This window comes from Gorilla gorilla, chromosome X (genome assembly GCF_029281585.2).
Source record: "Gorilla gorilla gorilla isolate KB3781 chromosome X, NHGRI_mGorGor1-v2.1_pri, whole genome shotgun sequence".
NCBI classification, from domain to species: domain Eukaryota; kingdom Metazoa; phylum Chordata; class Mammalia; order Primates; family Hominidae; genus Gorilla; species Gorilla gorilla.
The window spans coordinates 17,552,515-17,572,420 of NC_073247.2; the positions used below are offsets into that span (position 1 = coordinate 17,552,515).

The following is a 19,906-nucleotide window of genomic DNA, read 5'->3' on the forward strand; positions in this document are numbered from 1 at the left end:
TAAATCCAAAGAAAGGAGAGGGAAATTTGGAGACAAAGACACACAGGACGAGGGAGGGCGTGTGAAAATGGAGACAGAGATTGTGGAGTTGAAGGTACAAGCCAAGGAAAGCTAAGGGTGGCCGGCAACTACCAGCAGCTGAAAAGAGGCAGGAAGGATCCTTCCCTAGAGCCTTGAGAGGGAGTGCAGCCCTGCTCACACCTTGACTTCGGACTTCTAGCCTTCTGAGGTATCAGACAGTAAGTTTCTGCTGCTTTAAGCCACGGAGTTTGTTAATTAACACAGCACTACCAGGAAGCTAATACAGTGGGTTGACCCTGGAGGAGAAAACTTGGATAGACTGAGGTTCTATCTGTGAGATGACCTTAAACCACCTTAATTATCTTTCTCAAATTCTGGTACTTGACACACAAATTTGTGATACTTGATGGGGAGACAGTGTGGGAAACCTGTGTTTCCTTTTTTGGCAAACATTAAATACTGACAGAAATAAAGCAGTTATGAAAATAAATATAAACTAACTCCTTTCAAATCTTCAAACAAACAGTTGCAAGAGTCCAGTTTACATTTATTTGGTCTGCTGGTCCCAGGGCAATACAGGCGATGAGCATCCGACTGCCTTTGCTGTTCTACCCACAGCTGGCTGCTTGCTTTGTGGCAACAGGTGCTGTCTAATGTTCTCTGGGGTCACTGAAATGCGATCGGCCTAAACTCCTCCAGCCAAAGAAGCACCTTTCTCTAGAATCTCGTTATCAGTATCACAGATGGCACAGCTTGTGTTCTGGTCCAATTTCATAGACTTATAGCAGAATTTTAGATTAAAATGGAAAGCCAGGGAGGGCAATTCAAACCACTGATCAATGCCTGGTAATTAAGGATGGATCAAATAATAAAAATTAAAACAAAACTATTTTTTTCAGCCATTGAAAATAAAAGAGACAAAGTAATATTGAGAGTAATGCAGAAATTTTATTTAAGGAAAATTAATTTTGCATTTCTACATTAGTTTTTATGAAGTAAACGTAGGACTACAGCATGTAATTTTTTTTTAAGTAGCAACAGGATTTTACCAGGCTGGTCTCAAACTCCTGTCCTCAAGCAATCTGCCTACCTTGGCCTCCCACAGTGCTGCAACTACAGGTGTACAACGTGATAGCGGGACTGAATGGTCTCTCTCATTCTTCTGCTAAGCACTAGGACTTTAGAAGAAAAGCCTCTCCACCTGATCCTACTGACCCTAAGTGCCCCTCCTCCAGGCAGGACTTGACACCTTAATGTTAAAAATGACTCAAAATTTCCCTGTGCTGTAGATTTGTCTCTGTAACAACTTAACGTGAAAATTTCCCTCTCACTATAGCATGGTGTACTGGTCCTTGATCCTTGTTTTCCCTTATAAAGAATGACTAGACTAGGACTTAAACAATAAAATGCCGTTTTATTAATAGCATGGGATACATGTGAGTGTCCTTGTGTTCCAGATTTGCCACTGTAACAATTTACATACAAATTGCCCTCTGACTCTAGCAAGTAGTACTAACCCCTGATCCCTTTTTTAAATCCCTTGTAGAGAATGATTAGACTAGTACTTCGCAGTATAATGCCCTTTTAATAAGCACATGGAATGCATGAGAGTTTCCTTGTGTTCTAGATGTGCCTCTGTGACAACCTGCATGCAAACTGCTCTCTGACTCTAACGTTGGCTACTGATCCATGATCCTTGCTTCTCTCTCCCTTTAGAAAACGGCTATACTAGGAATGAACAGCATAATATCAACAAAAATGACAACCAAAGTTTAAGTTCTAAGCCTCTTGAAAGGGAGGAACAAATATATAGATTACAGGAGTGTCTGGAAAGGATGCATGTTCCCCAGAGGACATTTCAGATGTGGGTCGCCACAACAGAAGAGTGGGGGCTGAGTCGCCAGGCAGATTCTCAGTAAGCTACACAGCACCACCTGGGGGCACAGGTGGGCGCCTTCTCCAAACTCCAAGTTACTACCTGTAGTCAGTTTTTCCATCAGTGGGCCTCGAAATGTTGGTGTTTAAGAGTTGTTGTCATGAGGTAACTTCCTTCCCCAGAGAAGAGTTCTCCAGGATCTTTTTTGGTTGTGCATAAAAGAGAGTGAGGTGAAGGGACCTGGTGGGCTCACAGTGCAGGGTGCAGGGATCTTTTATCTACGTCCTCCACTGTGCCTGATCACCGGAGATCTGAAGTCTCTCTGGCTCTGTGTATAAACCTGTTTTCTGCCCCAGGTGGCATTCTGAATGCACAGCTTGGGGTGGAGGGCCCAATGGCTCCACTACTTCACATCCGGGATTTCAACCTGCTCTGTGGTGTTTTAGCTCTTTGTTTTATCCTGCCTTTTGTTTTTTTTTGAAACACAAATTCAACTTACTACCTGTTTTTAAATGAAAAGAGTCAAAAAAATATGATCTTATAACCTGTGAAAATGAGATGAAGTTCCACTTTCTGTGTCTGTAGAGACAGTTTGACTGGAGTGCAGCACCAGCACCCACTCACGCACTGTTTACAGCTACTTGCTTCTTAACACAGCAAAGCTAAAGGCTTCACACATATACCCTGGGGTCTGTAAAGCTGAAAACACAGAGAAAGCTTATTGGCCCCTGATAGCAAACAAATCATGTGCAGGCCCAAGAGGTGAAAGAAAAGAGGGGGTAACATCAGGAAGACAGAAAAGTAAGAGGTAAATTTTGTAATGCAGGAAGTCAGCCAGGCATTGACACCTAACCCCTTTGCCCCCTTGCCTGTGACACTAATAAGAAGAATTACTGTCAGTTCTTCAAGAAATTCATGCACAGACCAGATAGGAAATTTACCTCATGAGAGAACTGCCCTCCTAGAAACGGAATCCAAAAATCCCCAACGAGTTTCTTCCATTAACCACTTAACTAAATATTCTCTACAAGTGCTCAAATTATTAGAGCATTATTAGAGCAAATTATCAAAACAATGTTGAGAATTTAAAGTATATATAGTATCTACATATTATATATACTACATAATAACTCATTGAAAAACATATAGCATGAGGGTTTATTAATGTTTATTAAAGTCTGATGTTCAGTTCCTGTACTTATGCAGCTAAATCCAAATACAGATATTTTTTAGCTTACCATGCACAGAATATTTTATGAGCCATAGACCCACCATTTCAATGCAACCAAAGGAGCAGAAATTTTTAAATTTAAAAAATTTTTTCTTAGCCCTATGAAAGTGAATTCATATAAATCCCTAATAGACAAAAAGGATGTGTATAAAGATTAAATCAATTTGATATACCAACATGCTTAAAATCTCCTTATTAAATTGCGCTTACAATAGGCTGTGCATGGTACAAAGACAACTCAGTAAAATAAGACTCATACAACCCAGACAGTATCTGCATTGGGAATTTCGTACTATTTTCTAAAATGTGGGACATTCAGGAAATGTCCACTTCCCCCTAGCTAGCTGGTAAGTGACCCTTTGATCATATGCCTCACATCTCATCTCAGTCTTACAGGGACAGCCAGTTTCAACACCAGAAGCTCCTGTGTTGTCACAATGAAGAGGCTGGAGGCTACCATGTAAGCGACCCACCAGCCCCGACTTCACCCCAACCAGGCCAGACCCCACCTCCTCAGACACAATCTTGTGCTCCCCCCCATGTGACAAAGGTTACTACCACTGGCAAATTCTGAGTTCAGTGTGCAAATGTGCTATCAGTTTCAGAATCTGCTCTTTGCCCTGAAAATCAAGTAAAATGCATTCTTTTGTGTTATGTAACAGATGAGAAGGAGATGACTTTGCAGAGTTTTACGTTGATATGAGAAAGAAGTGGCACTGAACACTTCCAAAGGGTCAATGGTGACTCCATGAAAAAGACTTTATGATCGTCAGGAGCCTCCTGTCCTCACAGAAGCTACAACAGCATTCTTTCTGGAGATTATATGATCTCTGTAGCCAGCTGTCAATAGTACATAAAAAAGAAAGGTAAAGATACCGAGGAACAGTATTTTGTTCTGATGAGGACACACTTAGTTCACCACTTGACTGTGGTAACTCAGGTCTCCTAGGTTTCACTAGAATGTGGAAAGCTCTGGAAACTCAAAGCGAAGGCACATTTAACTGGACTTTTTCTTTTTTCTTTTTAAGACAGAGTCTCACTCTGTCACCAGGCTGGAGTGCAGAGGCATGATCTCAGCTCACTGCAATCTCTGCCTCCCTGGTTCAAGCAATTCTCCTGCCTCAGCCTCTCAAGTAGCTGGAACTACAGGCGCCCGCCACCATGCCCAGCTAATTTTTTTGTATTTTTATACAGACGGGGTTTCACCATGTTGGCCAGGCTGCTCTCGAACTCCTGACCTCAAGTGATCCACCCGCCTTGGCCTCCCAAAATGCTGGGATTACAGGTGTGAGCCACCGCGCCTGGCCTTAACTGGACTTTTTCTTTCATTGGCTTTCTTAAGATCTGGAGAACCTGACCAACTATCTCAAAATACTGACCATCCTCAGAAAAATATCTGATTTTGTGTCTTCTTTGATTTGCCAGAAAGCTGCTTACAGTACTAATTTCATTTACTTTGAATCACTTTTCAGGTTGCTACTTCTAAGGATCTGTCACTACAAAAATCAATGTATAAAACAGCTATTTAAGTAGCTTATGATTAATAGCCAAAGGAAAAGATATAAACTAGGAAATGTTAACATAATAGCTCATTCAATTTTCCTGATTTTCTACTATAGCTCTCTACATGATTAAACAATGTAAATTATCTTACCTAAACAAGCACAAGTATTATAAAACCCAATCTGAAGAAGGCATTTAACTCATTGTAGAGAATGCCATACCTGAGGTTCTCAATAAAAGCAGCCTGGTAATGGCCTACAAGGCCAGGGTCAAACTTCTCCTTCTCCGTTTCACTTCTCTGAACCTGTATCCTCACCTATATAATGCAAATAAGAACAACCCCGACTATGTCACAAAACAAACATAAAAGTGCAAATGATATAAAGATTGGGAAAGAGTTTCAGTTTTCAATTTCTTCACAAATAAGAGGTAACAGAAAAGTATGCTTCTTTTAAATAACTCACATCAAAAATGGATTCATTTTGCCTTATGCATTCAACAGTAAGACAAAAATAACAGTATACTTTAAGTTACAGTAATCCCAAACTAATTTTAAAGTTCTTAACCTAATTTGTGGACTACTTACTATAAAATATCATAGTTTCCTATTGTCAATTTTTTTTTGCAAATATTTCGTAGAAATTTCAGTTTTATGGCTAGAGCTTTGTTGTGAGGAGTTTCTGTTGATGGTGTCTCTGTCAATAGTCTCAAATATTAAAGTCTTGCTCTTACAGTCTACTCTCTAAGGAATCCTCTAGAAAGGAGAGAGTAAGACTTTCCCTGTATTCTTGTGTCTACCATGCTATGGAGATGAAAGGTCCCACCGTATAGAAGTGGTGCAGAAACCACCTCAGGAGAGCAGGCGTGGTGCAAGGTGCTCCTGACCTCACTCAAACCTGCCCATGACACTGGGCCCAAGTCCCCATGACCCAGGTGCTTGGGGCGTATGAGAGACACCTGTCTTCCCTGATAAGAGTGTATGATTCTGTTGGGGATGAGGAGATGCACTTATCCACAACACTTATGTGAAAATCCACATTTGTGTCTACTCACTACAGGCTTTCTACCTCATCTGCACAGGAGCTTTGCCAAAACACAACTCCAAAATCCTTGAATGGCTTCTTGCCATTTGAAAAAGAATAACTATGGTTGTATACGGTAAAACACCTACAATATAAAATGTACTGTTTTAATGATTTCTCAGTGTACAATTCTGTGGCATTCAGTACATTCACATTGTTGTACAGCCATCACCACCATCCATGTGCAGAACTTGTTCATCTCCCCAAGGTGAAACTGTGTCCCCATTAAACGCTAAAATCTCCATCCCCCTCCCCCAGCCCCTGGCAATCACAATTCTACTTTCTGCCTCTATGGATTTGACAACTCTAGGGACATCATACTGAAGCAGGAGAATAGGGTCTGGAAGCAGGGAACCGAAAGCCGATTCATGTTGACTTCCCAGAACTCAATCAAAAGGAAAACCCCAACTTTCCATGCCCAAGTAACAAAAGGACCGGATGCTATTCCCTTTGCAAGCCTCTCCTACCTTCTCTGTGTGGCAGATGGAAAATTGAAAGTATTTCTCATTGGTTGCTTTGTGCAACCATTTCTACTACTGGCGCCAGGAGGCTGTGAGCGGGTGCTGGGACTCGGGGCAAGCTGGCAGCGCTCTACACCTGGATGCTCACCTAAAAGTCACTGCCCTCCCCACTCCCTCGTCCTGACTGCAGTGTGCAGAGAGTGCTGGCACCTAACACCCCTCAAAGCCTGTCTGTGCAGCTCCACAGTGCTGTCCTATGCTGTGAGCACACCCTTCCCGGAGGGACAGTGACTTGATTCAACCCATTGTGGTCATTTATCTACTCATTTCCTCTCCTTTGAATCGAGAGGTCCTTGAGGTAAGGATTTCTCTTATTCATTATTCTATACTCCTAAAGACTTAGAAATCCACAGGAGAACCACCACACATTTAGAAACAGAAACTGGGCCAGGTGTGGTGGCTCATTCCTGTAATCCTAGCACTTTGGGAGGCTGAGGCAGGAGGATCACTTGAGCCCAGGAGTTTGAGACCAGCCTGAACAATATAGTAGGGCCCTGTCTCTACAGAAAAGAAAAAAAATAATTAGCTGGGCATGGTGGCACACATCTGAAGTGTCAGCTACTTGAGAGGCCAAGGTGGGAGGATCGCTTGGGTTTGGGGGGATCACTTGAGCCAGGGAGGTCAAGGCTGCAGTGAGCCATGACTGCACCACTACACTCCAGCCTTGGCAATAGAGTGAGATCCTGTGTCAAACAAACAAAGCAAAAAATATAAATTGTAATTCTTTGAGAAACATCTCCACATGCGCAGTGAGGTAATATCTAGGATGATCAGAAGCAAAGATTTGTATCTTATTCTCCTTAGTCCAGGATGTCTTCATTACAATTTACTAAATAACAAGGCAATTAGCTGCCTATGAAAGTCACTATATTCAGAAAAGAGGAATAATGTCCATACACATCATTGAGTAAGCTGATTTTTTTTTTTTTTTTTTTTGAGACGGAGTCTCGCTCTGTCGCCCAGGCTGGAGTGCAGTGGCGTGATCCTGGCTCACTGCAAGCTCCGCCCCGCGGGTTCACGCCATTCTCCTCCCTCAGCCTCCCAAGTAGCTGGGACTACAGGCGCCTGCCACCACGCCCGGCTAATTTTTTGTATTTTTAGTAGAGACAGGGTTTCACCGTGTTAGCCAGGATGGTCTTGATCGATCTCCTGACCTTGTGATCCACCCGTCTCGGCCTCCCAAAGTGCTGGGATTACAGGCATGAGCCACCGCGCCTGGCCAATAAGCTGATACTTTAAAGGAAAAGTGGGGTAAGAATTTTCATTTACATTTACATTTGACTGGCAAATGGGCTTCTTCCTCCCTACGATCATAAATTTTCCTGAACATGGGGCTAATTCGATTTGTTAAACGGAAAAGGAACACAGCGTAAGTTCAATGTGTTACCATGACTGTCAGCGTACAATTTTCCTTTTCGCTTGTTGTGTGTGTCCTTTAATTGTGCTGTTATCCAAGGAGTACAATCTGCCTAAGTAAAAATCCCTGAGGTCCAGCTTTGCCAGCAGAGCCTCTCCAGCAACTGAGAATCAGCTGAGCGCCCCAAATCGAGACCACCACCAGAAACGGAGCTGGACGAGGCAGAGTCCCCAAGCACTGGGGACTTCTCCACATGGGTTATATATGGCCTTAAAGGGCTCAGCCCTGTGGCCCGTGTCAGAACACATCTTCTCCCCTTTGTACTCTGATGTTGTCTACCTCAACAGAAGGTCACCACCACATCATCTGGGGCAGTAGAGCGCCGTGGCTAAGAGCTATGGACTCTTCATTCCCCACCTGGGTTCGAGGCCAGCCTCCATAATCAGAGGCTGCAAGCTTTTGGACAAGTAACTTGACCCCTGCAGTCCTACCTGCCATTCCCTGTGCTAAGAGCAACTGCTTCTTAGCGGCGGCAGGAGGCTGACACATACCCCCACGACTGAAAGCACTAAGAGCATGACATGCAGTGAGTTCTCAATGCTTGTGAGCCAACACGACCATAGTGGACACCAACAAGGAAAAGGGGCATGAATACCCTTCAGGTGCATGTTTCCTGAACATGGCACAGAGAATGTGTTCTGGGGTTCCTAGGCACTGTCCATCTTAATGAGACTCGAAGCCCCAACACCATGGGTAGATCTAAGTGGCATAGCCCCAGCACCGAGCTGTGAAATCTGGCTGAGGAGAGGCCAGGAATGACAGGCAGGTGGAGACACAGTTTGTGACATGTACACAAATGGGTCCCTCTTCTCTGTGAGGCTCCTGCCACCTAGGTGTTATACTGCCCCTCAACACTGAGGCCTGCTGCCCAGACTTAGAAAGTAATGGATTATCAGAGCGGCCTATAAACCAAGGGCTATAATTCTTCTGCTGGCTTCCTTCTTGGCCTGGAAGCTGACCTGGGTGCTTTCTGGTTCCTAAAGGTAACAGCTGGCCCTGAAGCCACTGGCACAGGAGACGGATCAAGAGATGTGACTGTGTCAGTGTGGACATATGAAAATCTACAGGACTGTAAGGGTGTGGACAGCACAATAGCTCCATCACTAAGGAGGACAAACCAAAGCAGCACAGCTTGCCTGCTGAGGTCTTCTGGAAGCTGTCCTTGACACAAGAATCATGTTAGCACTGCATGGACTAATGCAACCTTGTAAGTGCTCCCAGGCAGGAAGTGCTCTGAGTGCCTTCCCATCCCAAGGGATGTCCAGCATTTCAGGGATCCACAGTGACAATTCACTTAAGAGCCTAGGAAAAAGATGTCCTCACTTTTGTTAGACCTACTTCCAAAAAAAAAAATTGACTAACAATTTAATTAAAGCATTTGGGATTTCTGTCCCATTAATCTATAGGTACTTGCTTTGGATCTTGGTGAATTATCTCAGCGGCCTCATTCCATAAAGGTGCATATAGGTGAGTGTAGGTGAGCATATCTCTGTGTGCGTGTGGGTCTACACACAAACACAGAGGCATCATAAGACAAGGGGTGAAATGAGGTACCTTAAATAGTTAAACACTGAGTAACAGTTATCTCCAGGGAGTGGGAGAGTGGGAGTTAGAAGGGCTTCCAATTTTAATGCTATACATTTTTGTACTGTGTGAAGCAAGTGTAATTTGTGCAATTAAAGAAAAAAAAAAAAAAAGGCCCAGTGTGGTGGCTCATGTCTGTAATCCCAGCACTTTGGGAGGCTGAGGAAGGAGGATTGCTTGAGGTAGAACTTTTGAGAGCAGACTGGGCAACATATCAAGACTCTGTCTCTACAAAGAAAAAAAGAAAAAAACCTTAGTGGGTGTGGTGGCACATAATTGCAGTCCTAGCCACGCCAGAAGCTGAGGTGAAAGGACTGCTTCAGCCCAGCAGTTCGAGGCTGCAGTGAACTATGATAGCACCACTGCACTGCAGCCTGGGTGACAGAATGAGACTGTGTCTCCAATGGAAAAAAAAGCATATCATGATTGTGTTTTTTTTTTATCCTGAAGGGATATTCTCCCTACTTAAGACCATCCTTTCATTCCTCTAGTGACAAATTTCATGACGTGAAAAATGATGTTTCATGAGACACACTGGAAAGGAAAATCTCCTTTACTGAATCCACCAATTCAAATGCTAATCTCCTCCAGAAAAACCCTCACACACACACTCCAAAGAATGTTCCGTCTGGACACCTCATGGCCCAGTCAAGGGGGGTGCATGTCTTTTACCATCACCCTGGCCTTCCTCTGGCCCATCTCTTCTAGGCTGCAGGCGTTGTGTGCCACAAACCCAGAGGATTCTCCCCAAGTGCAGGTTGCATTCTGACACGCCTCCTTTTAAAAATCCCAATGGTTCTCCCTATCCAGAAAGCAAACAGATGAGCTGGGGAATAAGAAGCTTAACTCATAGAGCCACAATTCCTCTCTGAAGCTTGTGAGCCATGAGAAGCTTGGCTTCATGCTGTATAGAAGCAAACTCACTGGCTGACTGGAATCCTCCACAGGTGCTGTTTTCCTTTTGAAATGGCTTCTCCCATCTGTATCTCTTATGTTCTTGTGGACTCCCCCGAGGTCACCCCCTACCCCAGGAGCGGCCACTACTCCAAGAATATCTTGCTTTACTTAATTCTACATCCCTTTGGCATCTCTTTCCTGAATTTCTCATTTTGCTATGCAACAATATCCTACCACAGGTTTTCACTTGGATGCTGCAGATATGCCTGTCCCCTCTCCCCAAATGATGACACACTCCATTAGGAAAGAGACCTTTCTCCTGTGTCCCCCTGAGCACTCACTCAGCACTACATGCACGAGAGTTCAGAGGAAAGAGAGGCAAGTTGTTAGCTGACTTCCAGAGGATGAGTGCCTTCCTGCCAGATGCCCCTAATGGAAAGGGTGGGGGTGTATCTGTTAACAGCCAGGAAGACAACGGTGTAAGAAAATAAACCAAGAACAAAATTAAAAAGAAAAAAAGTAGAAGGATGGAAACAACCATAATTACCTAAGTCAGCCTGAGGAGGAAGGCTTACTTACAAGAGGAAGACACAGCTTGGACAGAAAGAGGACTAGAGCCCATGTCATGTGCATGGTGTCCATGTCATGGCTGGTGTGTGCTTTTCAACGAAGCCGAGCAGGGATGGAGAACGACCTTACTAACTCCTCAAGGTGGGATTCAGGGTGAGGACTGGATCCTCCTGGGTTAGGAGATGACACAAGTGCCTGCTAGGAGCCACTCACTGGGCCAGGTGTAACCACACATGCTCCAAGGTTGTCTTACAGCAATGCCCCAGGTGTTAGTCTGTTTGTGCTGCTATAACAAAATATCTGGGACTGGACACTTTGTAAAGAACAGAAATGTATTTCTCACGCCTCTGGAGGCTGGGAAGTCCAAGATCAAGGCATCAGCAGGTCTGTCTCTGCAGAGGACTGCTCCTTGCTTCAAGATGGTACCTTGTTGCTGTACCCTCCAGAGGGAAGGAATGCTGTGTCCTCAGGTGACAGAGGAATGGAAGAGCAGGCCTTACCCTCTAGTCCTTTCATGACAGCCCTAATCCCATCCACGAGGCTCCACCTTCAGGACTTAATCACCTCCTGAAGGCCCCATCTCCTAATCCTATCACACTGGCAATTAAGTTTCAACACTAGATTTGGGGGACACATTCAGATCATAGTACCCCACAGTGGGCATGTCAGTCAGTACTCCTAGTGTCCTAAGGGGACTGGGGCTGGACAGCAGGAGGAGTGTTCCGCTGCAGAGCTGTGACTGGACCCATCCTTTCTACCACACAGGCCACACCTGCTCCCTCCCCTCAGCCACCTAAGGGGAGCTCTGGCACCCATCCACGACTCTCCAGGGGGCCAAGGTTCTAGTTTGCTTTTTCTGCTCCAGATGGTCTGAGAGGGGGAAAGTAGAGGGCAGGAAGTTAACACCAGAGAGCCTGGTGCAGGCGGTGAGGGCCAAGAGATGCAGGGGAGAGCCAGCCAAGAGATGCAGGGGAGAGCCGGCCAAGAGATGCAGGGGAGAGCCGGCCAAGAGATGCAGGGCAGAGCCGGCCAAGAGATGCAGGGGAGAGCCGGCCAAGAGATGCAGGGGAGAGCTGGCCAGGCTGAGGAGCACATCTGCAAGGCAGGCTGTCCTTTCTACTGGCCCAGATATCACGCCCTGGGCTCTTCCTCTAGGAATCTCATGCTTAGTGAAAACACATGGGAAAGCAGAGAGCTGGGACAACAGAAAAAACTCCTGGGGGATTCTACACAATAAAAGGCACCAACTTTCTTCTTATTGGTCTTCGAATCCAAATTACCCTCGCTGAGTTATAATGAAATGTAGAATTTCATCTGTCCCAAGGAATTCATTACTGAAAGGATTTGTTCAAGATACAATGGAGGTAACCAGCATAGGCTATGTTTTAAACAAGATTTTCTGATATCCTAAGTGAAGATTTTTTTTAAGTAATGTGACATACATTTCCAGTTGTAATACGGTACCTATTTTTAAAATCCCTAGAAAACTCACAAGAGATGAACCACATGCATTTTTTCCTCTAAAATTTGTGCCACAATTTAAAAGTTTATTTTCCTAAAATAATTTAAGCCTTGGCTGACCGACAGTTTACATGGAACCATGAAGCCATATAAGAAATGCCTACAGAACTAACTGCTCAAAAGGATTTCCCACTGAGGACATCGTAGGCCCACCCACCTTTTCATAGAGAGGGCCTTCCAGAAACGTGATGATAGCAAATAGGCAGCTGATGTGCGAGTGCATCAGGGCCACTCTGCCTCGTCTTTCAAGTCCATTAGGTCCACCTTGTCTTCTTAGTGGCTAGACTGGCCCAGGCAAAGAGCCCTCCTATACCATGACCAGGCAGACTCGCCTCTGCTTCATAATCAGGGCAAAGATACACTTCTATACCATGATCAAGCCAAAGATACACCTCTGCACCATAATCAGGGGGCTGATTCCTTGGTGACTGGCCCAGGCAAACATGCCCCCACATCATACTCAGGCTGATGCCCTGGTGATTGGCCAAGGCAGACACACCCTGCAGCATAATCAGGCTGATTCCCTGGTTATTGGTCTAGGTAGACACACTCCTGCAGCATAATCAGGCTGATTCCCTGGTGACTGGCCAAGGCAGACACCCACCCGCCCCCCACCTCACTCCACCCCATCCCCCCCCCGCCCCCTACCACCCACCCACCAACAGCATAATCAGGCTGATCCCCTGGTGACTGACCAAGGCAGACACACCCCTGCAGCATAATTGGACTGATTCCTCAGTGATTGGCCAAGACAGACACACCCCCACAGAATAATCAGGCTGATTCCCTGGTTATTGGCCCAGGTAGTCATGTCCCTGCAGCATAATCAAGCTGATTCCCTGGTGACTGGCCCAAGCAGACACCCTCCTGCAGCCTAATCACAGCAGACAGCCCCTGCAGCATGATCAGGGGCTGCTTCCCCTGGTAATCTACCATTCACTCTGGCAATTTAACTTGCTAAATACCTCCTTGGGTTCCGCTGTCGCTCTGAAAGCATGTGAAAAAGAATGATGTTGAATTCAAAAGCCCTCCCTACAGACAGCTTTCTTTTCTAAAGAGCTCAAGGTCATTTCCACAACCTAACATACCCTACCAGAAAATACTTCCAGAAGGAAAAGAAACAAAGTCAAGGGTTATATTATCATCTACACCTTAAGAACAGGAACAAAGTAGTAGGTGAGCAAAATGAACACCTAGAAGAAAGACTACAGCAGCAAGTTTCTCTGAATCTAGTCACCAGAGCAATGACGCTATAAGGCCACCTTCCGAGGGGAATTCAGGTTTGGCGCAGATAAAAGAGAAGATGGGAGGAGTGCAAAATGAATGGAAACTAGGTCTCCAAGAATGTTCTTTCAGGACAGAAGAGCTATTTTATCTTCATTTTTGTGACTGGTATAATATTGAGCAGAAACCCTAAGGAAGAACACATTTCCAGATTGGAATTAGGCACGGCCTGTCTTTCTGCTCTATACATTCAGTCCAACATTGTCCTCCTCTGGCTTGCTTTCCCTTCAGGTTAAGTATGAGTTCTAATAATTTTGTCTTATCCTACACCTAACTCGTTTCAGGATACCCAAGCGGCACATCATCTAACCACTGTCCCTGAACATCATCTGAGCCAGCATCCCAGCATGATTTTAAGTTTCTTCTCTCCAGCATTACCTTGTGCATTTCTGTATACTCTTCAAGTCTTCTGCATGCTCTGCTCTGTCAAAGAACAGCTAATTGTGTATATGGCATGTAGATATGATCATTTTCAAAGAGAGACTTTCAGTATTGAAGTCCCTACTCGCAACTGAGCAGCTAGTAAAAGTTAAAATAAGTATATGCGTGTGCACACACACACGCACACACAAATCATATGCCAAAAAACATGATTTGTCAAGTCAAAAAAAAAAAGTTAAAGAGGTCAAAAAGTAGTAAAGAAAGAAAAGAGAGCCATCTAGATAAGTTCTATAGGACTGAACTATCTTTGAAGAACTAGCTCCTGGCTGGTTGTTCACCTTCTATGAGTTTCTATGATTGGCACCTTACTTAATCTGATACCTGCTCGCTTAGAAAGCCAAATGAAGACACTACGTTGATGGGATCACCAAGTAGATTCCATAAAACAGATTCACTAGCACTCCGGCCAAACTACCAGACTATCTAGATAAAACATTTTTTTCTTTTTAAGAATTGCAGTAGAACATATTTCAAGTATATCTTAGAATATAGAACAAAAAGTGTAGAAAGAAAACCAAGTGAAAGGCTTGGGTAGATACGGAAGAAACAAGACACGTGCATGCCTCATACATCATGAGTGCTTCGTAAAGTCACAAAAGACACTCAGTCACAGAGTAACTTTATGGACAAACCTTAGCTACATTAACTAAAAAAACAAAAAACAAAAAACACTCATATGACTAAAATCAGAAATGCAAGGGGCAACACTACAACCAATGCCACAAAAATAAAGGAGAATACCATTTGTTGGCATATCCTTTGACAACAAATTGGATAACATAAAAGAAATAAAAGAATTCCTAGAAACACACAACCTACCCAAACTGAATCATGAAGACAGAGAATCCCTGATGATTTTGAGAAGGGGGAAAAAATGAAGACATAGAAAATCTGAACAGATCTGTAAGTAGTAAGGAGACTGAATCAGTAATAAAAGAAAACCTCCCCACAAAGAAAAGCCCAGGACCAGATGGCTTCACTGGAGAACCTACCAAACATGGAAAACACTATATGAAAAACAAAATACAGATCAATATCCCTGATGAACACAGATTAAAAAGTCTAAATAAGATATTAGCAAACAATTCCACAGCAAATTGAAAGGATCATATACATGAACAAGTGAAGTTTATTCCTGGAATGCAAAAATGGTTCAACATATGAAACCACATTTACAGAATAAGGAACTAAAAAAAAATAAAAAAAAAAAAACCTCAATTGATGCAGAAAGAAAACGCATTTGAAAAGCTCCAACACCCTTTCATGATTAAAAACAGTCAAATTAAGGATAGGAAAAAAAAAAACTACCTCAACATATTAAAGGCCATATATGAGAAGTTCACAGTTAATATCATTCTCAATGAAGACTAAAGCTTTTCTTCTAAGTTCAGGAACACAACAAGGATACACACTCTTGTCACTACTAGACAGTATAATAATGGAAGTCTCAGCCAGGCAATTAGGCAAGAAAACACAACAAAAGGCATCCAAACTGGAAAGGAAGAAACAAAATTATCTTTGTTCACAGATTACATGATCATATATACAGAAATCACTACAATTCAACATATTAAAAAAAAAACCCAATTGTTAGAACCAATAAGCCAATTCAGCAAAGTTGTAGAATACACATCAAACAAAAATCAGTTGCATTTTAATATACTAACAATGAACAAGTTGAACAGAAAATTATAAACAATCCCATTTATAATAGCATCAAAAGAATAAAATACCTAGAAATAAGAGAAGTGAAGGACCTGTAAACTGAAACTACAAAACAAAACACTACTGAAAGAAAGACACAAATAAATTGAAAGACATCTTATGCCCATGGATGGGAAGACTTAATATTAAGACATTCATAGCATGCAAAGCAATCCTACAGATTCAATGCAATCCCTATCAAAATCCCAATGGCATTTTGAGCAGAAACAGAGAAATACATCCTAAAATTCATAAAAAATCTCAAGGGATCCCAAATAGCCATAACAATCTTGAAAAAGAACAAAATCGGAGGTCTCACACGTCCTGATTTCCAAACATATTACAAAGCTACATTCATCAAAACAGTGCAGTACTGGCCTACATACTAATAGAATAGAATAGATAGCCCAGAAATAAACTCTCACGTATTTGTCAAATGATCTTCAACGAGCCAGCCAAGACTACTCAATGGGGAAAAGATAAGTCTCTTCAACAAACAGTGTTGAGAAAACTGGACATCCACGTACAAAAGAATGAAGCTAGACTCTAATTAACACCATACACAAAAATTAACTCAATATGGATTAAAGTCCTGAATGTAAGACCTAAAACTAAAACTCCAAGAAGAAAACATAAGTTAAAGTTTCATGAAATTGGAATTGGCAATCATTTCTTGGCTATGACACCAAAAGCACAGGTAACAAGAGCAAAATTAGACAAATGAGATGACATATGTCAAATTCATCTAATCAAAAACTTATGCACACCAACAACTAAGCAAAAAGGCAGCCAGAATGGGAGAAAATGGTCATAAGTCGTATGTCTGATAACAGTTTAACATTCAAAATACATAAGGAACTCCTACAACATAAAAACAAAAACACAAAAATCAAAAATAAGCAAAGGATGTGCACAGACATTTCTTCAAAGATAATACAGAAATGGCCAACAAGCAAATGAAAAGATTCTTGCCATCCCCAATCATCAGATATGCAAATAAAAACCATAAAGAGATATCAACTCACACCCATTAGGATGACTACTACCAAAAAAATCCAGGAAATGGCAAGAGTTGATGAGAATGTGGAGTAATTGGAACCCTTATAGATTTTTGGTGGGAATATACAATGGTGCAACAACTATGGAAAACAATATGGTGGTCACTCAAAAAATTAATAATAAAATTACCATGGGATCCAGCAATTCCACTTCTGGGTATATCCCGAGAGACTAGAAAGCAGGATCTCAAAGAGATATTTGTACACTCATGTTTATATAAGCATTATTCACAAGAACAGCCAAGGCGTGGATGCCACCCAAATGTCCCCCAACAAATGAACTACGAATAAACAAAATGTGGTCTAATATACCATAGAATATTGTTCAGTCTTAAAAAGGAGGAAAATCCTATCACATACTCTAACATGGATGAACCTTGAGGGCATTATGCTAAGTGAAATAAACCAATCAAAAAAGATAAATACTATATAATTCTCCTTATTTGAGGTACGGGGAGTAGTAAAAATCTTAGAAACAGAAAGTAGAATGGTGGCTGCCAGGGGTTGAGGGCAGGGCGAAATGGGGACTTGTTCAATGAGCACGAAGTTTCAGATTTGCAAGATGAAAAAGTTCTGGAGGTCAATTGTATAGCAACATGAATAGACTTAACACTACTGAACTGCCCACTTTAAAATAGGTAAAATGGTAAATTTTAGTGTGTGTGTCTGTGTCCTACCACAATTAAATTTTTATATAGTAACTGTATGGATGTGTTTCACCAAGACTTATCAAGGTAACTTCATGTGCAAATGGTGCAGAAAGACACTAGATGCAGAGAACTGAGTATCAAGATGCTCATACCCATGCCTGAGATTCACAAACACTACCATTTTCAGCGGATGCAGACAGAGTGATTACAAAGGGTGTGTGTTTGCATGTGTGTGTGTGCTGCCCAGGAATGGTCAATCCACATGTTTGGACATATGTATAAATATAAATAATAACATACATTTCAAAACTAGGTATGCTTCATATTAATATCATTTTAAATCCAAGATTACTCACATAACTGCTGTTTTTTTTCTCCCCTAGCACCAGGAATTCTAAAGACAGAGTATTCATCCTGTATATCCCAGAAAAATCTTCAAATAGTCTATTTTCAAGGTCTGTAATCTAGAACATTCTTGAACAAGGAGCGTCAGGCAAGCCCGTTCTGATTGAATGTCAGTTAACAAGCACGGAGGGAAAAAGTTGTCTTTCCTTTCCGAAGAAAACTGGATACAAGTAAAGAAAGGGCTGAACGGCATATAAACACACAGGCTAAAAATGAATTCGACTTTTTACTTTTTTTTTTTTAAATTAAGCGTCTTTGGGGAGATTTAGCTGCTTATCAATTTGTTAAAGTTTGAATAGTTGCTGAAATATTAATCCTATATCTGATTTTGAAAAGAAAAAGGCAAAACCATCTATTAAGGTAAACTTTGAAGACATTCTGTCATTAACATAATCTTTAGTAATATAAACAATACTCAAATGTTTTTGGAACCCAGAAATCACTGAAACTAACGCATATTATTTTAAGAAGCTTTTAAAGAGAAAATTGAATCACAGCATCCCACAGCATCAGCCAAACTCTTTCAGGAGCACCAGGAGGGACTTAGTTTAGATACTGAAGAAAAGAGGACAAACTAAGCATGCCCTACGCTAGACTTTAAAGGTGATTTACAAAACCATTGCTAATAGTCACAAACATAACCCTGCAAACAGCGAGGCAACCGCACCTGGCATGAGCGCAGCCGTGGGGAACACTTCCTTTAACTTCGTTCGGCTTTCTTCCACCAGCTCCTCTTTGGACATCGGGAGCTGCAAGATGTCTATTATAATCTGTGCCGCCTCTAATGCCTTCTTACCCATAACCAGGGACTTTACATCCCAGCTGTATTTCTTGTCATAGCGATCACATATTTCTTGAAACACCACTGAATACAGCCGTTCAGTATCTGCAGGAAAAAAAAAAGAGATTTTTAGAGTGCATACTGTATGAACAGTAAGTTTGTATCAGGTCCGCATAAACATACACTGTGTAGGTCTCATTCCATGAACAAAGGCTTTTGTGGAGACCTAAGTGAACAGGAGAAAGGCTTGCAGGTCATTCTCACTAAATTATACCATGGGCAGCCTCCTCTCAAGGCTGCTGGAGTTATGTCTGGAGTTGTGATCTGGAAATTCAGAACTCAGGAGAGAAATGAAATCTGTATTATTGTGTTTTCTGTTTAAATGTACGTATTTGAATCTAAATATATCCTTGGAATGGTCAATTCCATTCGATAGCACAAGGCATCCTTACTCGGTGTTCCCAACAACATGGAAGCCAGCACCAGCTGACAAAGTCCACTGCATGGCCCACTAGTATTAAGGACATTTCCACTGCCCAGTGGGATGAATCCCCACCATGCCTGGCCAGGATGCTCCTGTGAAGCTCCCAGGTAAGAACAGAACATTTAATGCACAGGCTGTCACGGGATGGTGAAAGCTGACCTGAGAATTAACTTCCGGCTCGGCACTTACTCAGGGCACAGCCTCAGAAACATAGTGAGCCTGCAGGTGCCTGCTTTCCTCACGCTTACACAAGATGAACAGGAATACTGCTAATAATAGTACCAGTACCACTAATATATGCTAGATTACACTACATACAATATAATAACTAGTACTGGCTCACACCCATTTCTATTCATGTGTTTTTTCTGTATGTATATTTAATATATACATAGTATCAATTGCACTCATATTACCAATAAGAATACTACTGAGGATGCTACTACAGTGAAATAATCCTACTTTACAGAATGAATACTTCAGGGCACATAAGTAACATTCTAGTGCCAGCCTCCTAGAGCACGCTTGTTACACACTAGCTGTCTTCCCCACTCTGTCTCCAGTGTGGGCCTAGAAAGATTACTTTACTGAAGAACCAACTAACTGACCTGCTAGGAGGCATTATGCCAAAAAAAAAAGAAATACTTCAACACAGAGGAATGTCTACCAAGTGGAATTTCAAACCCAGGTAAGCTCCATGGAGCTGAGTGTTGCCTGGTGACAATCCCCCCAAGGCCCCAGTGAAGGCAGAAGGCTATCCCAAGGCCTGGGCAGAGTCCTTGTCTTCCAGTCTGCGGTGGCACAGAGGCTAGTCCCTGAACCCGAGAGGCTGGAAATAGCCCTGTTCACACCTGATTTAAGAAGAAGACACACGGA

At 42.5% G+C, this 19,906-nt stretch overlaps 1 protein-coding gene across 2 annotated transcripts in view; it reads right to left on the reverse strand.

The window, feature by feature from the left end:
• PUDP (pseudouridine 5'-phosphatase) overlaps window positions 1–19,906 on the reverse strand; it is a 99,384-nt gene that overhangs the window by 38,281 nt on the left and 41,197 nt on the right. For both annotated transcript variants that reach the window (XM_004063752.3, XM_004063755.3), the window contains exon 2: window positions 18,433–18,651. In XM_004063752.3, coding sequence (XP_004063800.1) covers window positions 18,433–18,651 — 219 coding nt within the window. The remainder of the gene's footprint in view (window positions 1–18,432; window positions 18,652–19,906) is intronic.